The sequence below is a fragment of the Meles meles genome, chromosome 8, assembly GCF_922984935.1.
Source record: "Meles meles chromosome 8, mMelMel3.1 paternal haplotype, whole genome shotgun sequence".
NCBI classification, from domain to species: Eukaryota; Metazoa; Chordata; class Mammalia; order Carnivora; family Mustelidae; genus Meles; species Meles meles.
In genome coordinates this window covers 17,733,674-17,739,603 of record NC_060073.1, presented here as the reverse complement: position 1 = coordinate 17,739,603, position 5,930 = coordinate 17,733,674, and the positions used below count along the sequence as shown (strand labels likewise).

At 35.5% G+C, this 5,930-nt stretch overlaps 1 protein-coding gene across 1 annotated transcript; it reads left to right on the top strand.

Moving 5' to 3' along the window:
• The first annotated feature begins 2,415 nt into the window (after window positions 1-2,415).
• LOC123949184 (olfactory receptor 4A15-like) lies at window positions 2,416-3,333 on the top strand. The gene is given in 1 exon segment (XM_046016536.1): window positions 2,416-3,333. A coding segment is annotated over 1 exon segment (918 nt).
• The last annotated feature ends 2,597 nt before the right edge of the window (window positions 3,334-5,930 follow it).

The following is a 5,930-nucleotide window of genomic DNA, read 5'->3' as shown; positions in this document are numbered from 1 at the left end:
CATTTCTTATAATATCTCTCATTTCCTAATACTTACCATTAAAGCTACTAATTCCATTCTACACACTCCTTTAAATAATTGGGAAGCACTGTTATGTTTGGGATGGATTCCATTATATATGTTTTATACGATTTAGGTCCTTTTTTTAGTTCTTTGAAATGCATTGCAATTTTTTTTTTTTTTTTTTTGGCTAAGTGGTGTCTCTCAGCACTCTGAGGTAAGTGTACTCCTTCCATAGTGTTTTCACCCTCCCCACTCCCATACTAACACAAGTTCTATCTACTTGCCTGTGTGCCCCTATGTGACAAACTCAAGATTCTTCCCCTTAGGTTAGAAACTTGCTTTACTACATTTGAGACAACACTTAAATGGATAGTATGAAATTTGCTCTCATGATGTTCTGGAAGTCAGTTCTAGGTGTCCATGTGCAAAGACATAGGTTAAACCTAAATGAAATAGCTTTGCCTATTTTGGAAAGTCATGCTTGAAAAAAAGAAAGGTTTTACATATTTTATTTCTGTCCACACTGGACATTTCTCTTTTGGTGATTCAAACTTAAGTTGTTCTTTAGGGATTCTACATCCTTCCTCTCAAGCCCCCAGGGGACATGTTCCTTCAAGTCCTGTTGTACATGGTAATTATCCTGGTGGCATCTCTGGAGATGCAGGTCTACCCTAAAAATTATGATGAGAGTCCCAATGAATTTAATTAGAGAAGAATGACTTGTGGAGATGCACCAATGGAATGACTCAATAGCGCTTGTTGTGGTTCAAATGAAGATGAAGTGTTTACAGACCTTTATCTTGATCTCAGAGAGTATTGGATCCATGTTAGTATGACTGACTTTTTCAGGAATCAAATGATGGATTCAGAACTTAGTGAAGCATCTAGGTGAAATTATTCTCCATCATTCAAGGAATCCAAATGTTAACTACGCTTTGTGCAGACAGACCAGTATAAATTATTGAGAACTGGCTGTCATAAAGGCTATTTCACCATTTTGCTTAAATTGACATGAAAAATAAACCACACTTTCTTTATTTAAACAGTTTACAATTTTCTCTCTGAAAAGGTTTTTTTTTTTGTTGTTGTTGTTTATATTTTGTTTTGTGTTTTTGAGGGGCCTCAAGAGGTTGGTTTAATATTTGTTATTATGGCAAATTATGCTAATAATGAAGATTTTGGTTCTCTTTGTTCAAGCCAATGTTCAGACCTGTTAAGATTACAGGGCCTTTGTATCCATTTGAAAATCCCAGAAATTTAAGAGGTAACCATTTTCTGAAAGACTGAAATGAATAAGACTTTCTGCAAACATAGAAAGCATTGTTCACATGGAAACAGTTCAAGGTGCTGTGATGATGCATGTATTTTCTTGATCTGTGTGCACAGAGATGGTATCAACACACAAAAGAGAATGGAGAAGGGACTGAAACCTTGAATTGAAAGGAGTTTCAGCCTGCAGGTAACCCAGGAAGTGTAATTAGATGTAAGATTCCAAAGTAGACTTTAAATTTTACATCTTGGGTGGTGCTGGGATTCAGTCTTCAAAAGTTCTGCTGTGTGAATCTGATAATCAGCTATATTAGGGATTCTTTATGGCTATTAGAATATATGTGAATGAGCTCAGTTCTGTGATACTCTTTTTGGCTGTTGAAGAATCCAAGGTCACACTTTCATAATCAAGGTCTTACCTCAGTTCCTATGTTTCTGTTTACCGATGACTTTCACCATGATAACATATGTCTGTTGGCTATTTCTATAAATGCTTTTTTATATGATTTACCCACTTGCCATTGGTTTCTTTGTCTTCTATATTTTATTTGCTTAGAGGTCTGTGTCTATTTTGATAATAACTCTGTGTATGTCTTCTAAAATGCAAGTTTTTTCCCCCGTCTACTTTAATTTATTGATGTCATGGTATCTTTTTAAAGTCCTTGAGATGTTTTGATATCATAAAATGTATCAATTTCATTTATGAGTTAAGAGGATCCTAGAAGTTAGAAAATCATCTCTTGTGTTAACTGGGAAGTAAATACAAATCTTGCTATAGTTTTTCATTAAAACAACGCATTTAAAATTTTTTATATGAAGAAATCACTACACGTACAATTTTACTAGCTTCCAGTTAGAAAGTTGGTTGTGGTCCTCCATTTATTTATTACTGTGTCCTTTTCCCACAACGTCTTTAGTGACTCATCTCTGCCCAAGTCAGCAAGACTGGTGAGGTTAGGGAAAATGTTTTTATCCGCCTTGTATTCTTGTAATTTCTGAAAGTACTGGAACATAAGGAACTATAATGCCTATTAGCCAAATGAATAAACAAATTGTGTTAGATTTTCAGGAAGTCAAGAGTAACCATTACATTTATAGCTAATTTTGTCTTGAACTGTGAAATAAGGAGATACAAAAGAACGTATGGAACACAGGAACAATGTGACTGAATTTGTCCTCTTGGGGCTCACCCAGAGCCTCCAAGGTCAGAAAATACTATTTGTTGTGTTCTTGATCATCTACATCCTGACGATGGTGGGCAACCTACTCATTGTGGTGACTGTGGTGGTCAGCCCATCCCTGGATACCCCTATGTACTTCTTCCTTGGTTACTTATCATTTGTGGATGCTGTTTATTCCACTACAATTACTCCAAATATGATTATAGACTTACTCTATGAGAAGAAAACCATTTCCTTCCAAGCTTGCATGTCCCAACTATTTATAGGGCACTTATTTGGTGGTGCTGAGATTTTGCTCCTGGTGGTCATGGCCTATGACCGCTATGTGGCCATCTGCAAACCCTTGCATTATTTGACAATCATGAATCAAAGGGCATGTATTCTGTTGTTGCTGTTGACCTGGGTTTGAGGTTTTCTACATGCTGTTGTTAAACTTCTCTCAGTTTACAACCTTCCATTCTGTGGTCCCAATGTCATCGACCACTTTGGCTGTGACATGTATCCGTTATTAAAACTTGCCTGCACTGACACCTACATTATTGGCCTCACTGTAGTTGCCAATGATGGGACAATCTGTGTGGGCATCTTTACAGTCTTACTCATTTCCTATGGGGTCATTCTGCACTCCCTGAAGACTCTTAGTCAGGAAGGGAGGCGCAAAGCCTTATCCACTTGTGGCTCTCACATTACAGTGGTGGTCCTCTTCTTTGTCCCTTGCATTTTTATGTATGTGAGACCTCCTTTCACCTTACCCATTGATAAATTCTTGACTGTGTTTTACACAGTTATCACCCCTATGTTAAACCCTCTGATCTATACTCTGAGAAATGGAGAGATGAAAAATGCTATGAAAAATCTATGGACCAGAAGAAGAAAATGATGATGAAGAGAAATTGTCACACTTTTACAATGAAGTGTTGCTCTATCCAGGAAAGGATTATTTATATAATGAATTTCTCCTAAGGTTTAATGAACTTGTGTATGACGAAAACCTTTAAGGTGTACAATTTACAATGATCAAAGAAGATTTCAAAGATTTTCAAAAATTCTTAGGCAAATAGGTCTGTAGCTTTTGGGCATAAGATGTCTTTGTTGAAACTATGGGTTTCTGTTCCATGTGATAAGTTATGCTATAGTTAATACTCTACCTTTATTTTCATTACTGGACAATTTTCACTTGCTTCTCTTTTGCCCAATTGTTCTCTTTCAGAATTAATAGTGCTCATTATATATTTTTGAGAAGCATTTTAAGAAATGGGACATAAACACTTGGTTCACCCTTTCCTTACAAAGACAACTCCTGTTAATACTTGAGGTATATGTCTTATTTTTGTATTTGCAAGATATTTAATTGTATAATTTTGTTCATTGCATAGCACATTAGATTGAAAGGGAATGCTTCTTTCATGTTATAGTTAAGAAGTTATGTGAAGAAAAAAGCCATAACAAAAGACATAGATAAAATAAATTAGATTCACTTATTTTTCTGCGTAGGGAATCCTATTATTTCCTCATGTGGAGAAGCGTTGTTTGGTGTTATATTTTCATTGCGATGACCCATTAACATTCCCTGATCACTTAGAATATCTGATACTATCTCTGTCATTTTTTTAGTATCTCCATCTCTTCTTTTGTTTACAGTGATTCATAGTCATTTTAGGGACCTAGGCCCTTCCTTTCATATGTGGAATTACCATAATGCATAATTCATGACCTTCAAATATGCAATATGGAACCTGACACTAGATATTTTGGATGATATCATCGGTAAGAAATATGCTTACAACATGGCACATTCTTACCTCTGTTGTGGATGGAATGCAGATTATTCAGAAATGAAGAGGCCATAATATATACTCTCTGGTGAGAGCCTGCTTCCTAGTTCATAGATTACTATATTTTTCCTGTTTCCTCACATGGCAAAAAAAAAAAAAAAAAAGTCAATTGAAGTCTGTGGTGTCCCTTTTAACTTATTTTTTTTTTTTAAATTTTACTTATTTTTTGACAGAGCAAGGAGAACAGCAGGTAGACAGAGAAGGAGCCTTCCCCACTGAGCAGGGACCTGGATGTGGGGCTCAATCCCAGCCTGGGATCATGGCCTGGACCAAAGGCAGAGGCTTAATCCACTGACCCACCCAAGCACCCCGGGTATCTCTTTTTATCATTTTTTAAAAAGATTTTATTTATTTATTCATGAGAGACAAAGAAAGGGGCAGAGAGAGAAGAAGAGAAGGGAGTCCAATGAGGGATTCAGTCTCAGAGTGCTGCAATCAGGATCTGAGCTGAAGGCAGACCCTTAACAGACTGAGCCACCCAGGCATTCCTGTGGCACCTCTTTTTAAAGAGACACTAGACCCATTCCTGAGAGCTCTGCCTTCATAACCTAATCACCTCCCGAACCCTCCACCTCTAAATACCATGTACTATATAGGATTTAACTCCTGAATTTTAGGGGGAACACATATATTGAGTCTACAGCAACATCCAAAATATGATGACTTCATTATATAACTTCTAATAAAATCAAATGTTTACTATCATTTAATGAATAATGTCACATTTGGGAAGACTTTGAGATGACATAAAGTTATCTCTAGGTAATACTAACTGGGGTCAAAAACTGGGATATAGAGTTTTTCATACACTGCAACTTACCAGTGAAAGGCTCCATTCCCATAACCTGAGTACCTCATGAATCCAGACTAAATAGGGAGACAACTGAGTCTGTACAAATACAATACTCTGTATTTGCACAATGTCTGGGACATAGAATCCACTCCATGAACTTTGTCAGTTACTTGCATTCTCAAATTCTTGAACTACTGGAGTGAGAATTTTGAGTTTTTTCTTCATTATATATATTTGCAACAAATGTTTCATCTTCTTTGATATTTGCTACAATATGTTGTTTTATTATAAGTATGGGTTTTTGATATAAAGATGTCATCTTTTAATATTCTTTTATTTTTGTTTATTTTTTTAAAGATTTTTAATATTCTTTTACTTTGATTTCTTTTACTTTGATTTTGTCTAGCACACCACTTGGAAAATGTCATTTACTGTCATTTAGTGAACTTATAAATTTTAATATCTTTTTAAAAAATAACTCCCCCCAAAGTTTTCTTTTTAAATGATCTAGGATTTATTTTTGTTTGTGATGAGGATATATCTAAGCTTGTTTTCCTCTAACAGGAAAAATAATCTGCCAAAGTTGTTAATTTCAGTAATAATTTAAAATTTTTCTATTTAACATGTCAAATTTTATTCAATTAGTATGTTTGATTTGGGGCCCATTTCCTCTCTTCCTCTGCTGCTGTCTCTCCCTGTCCTCCTCCTCCTCTTCTTTTCTTGTGGTGTATTTCCCTATGACTAACATTCTATGTCAGTAGCCAAGGATTTTAACATGTATGATACCAGGTAGGGACAATCTCTTTTAATTATTCAGCCTTTTGAAGTTTCTTGCAATTTCTAAATATT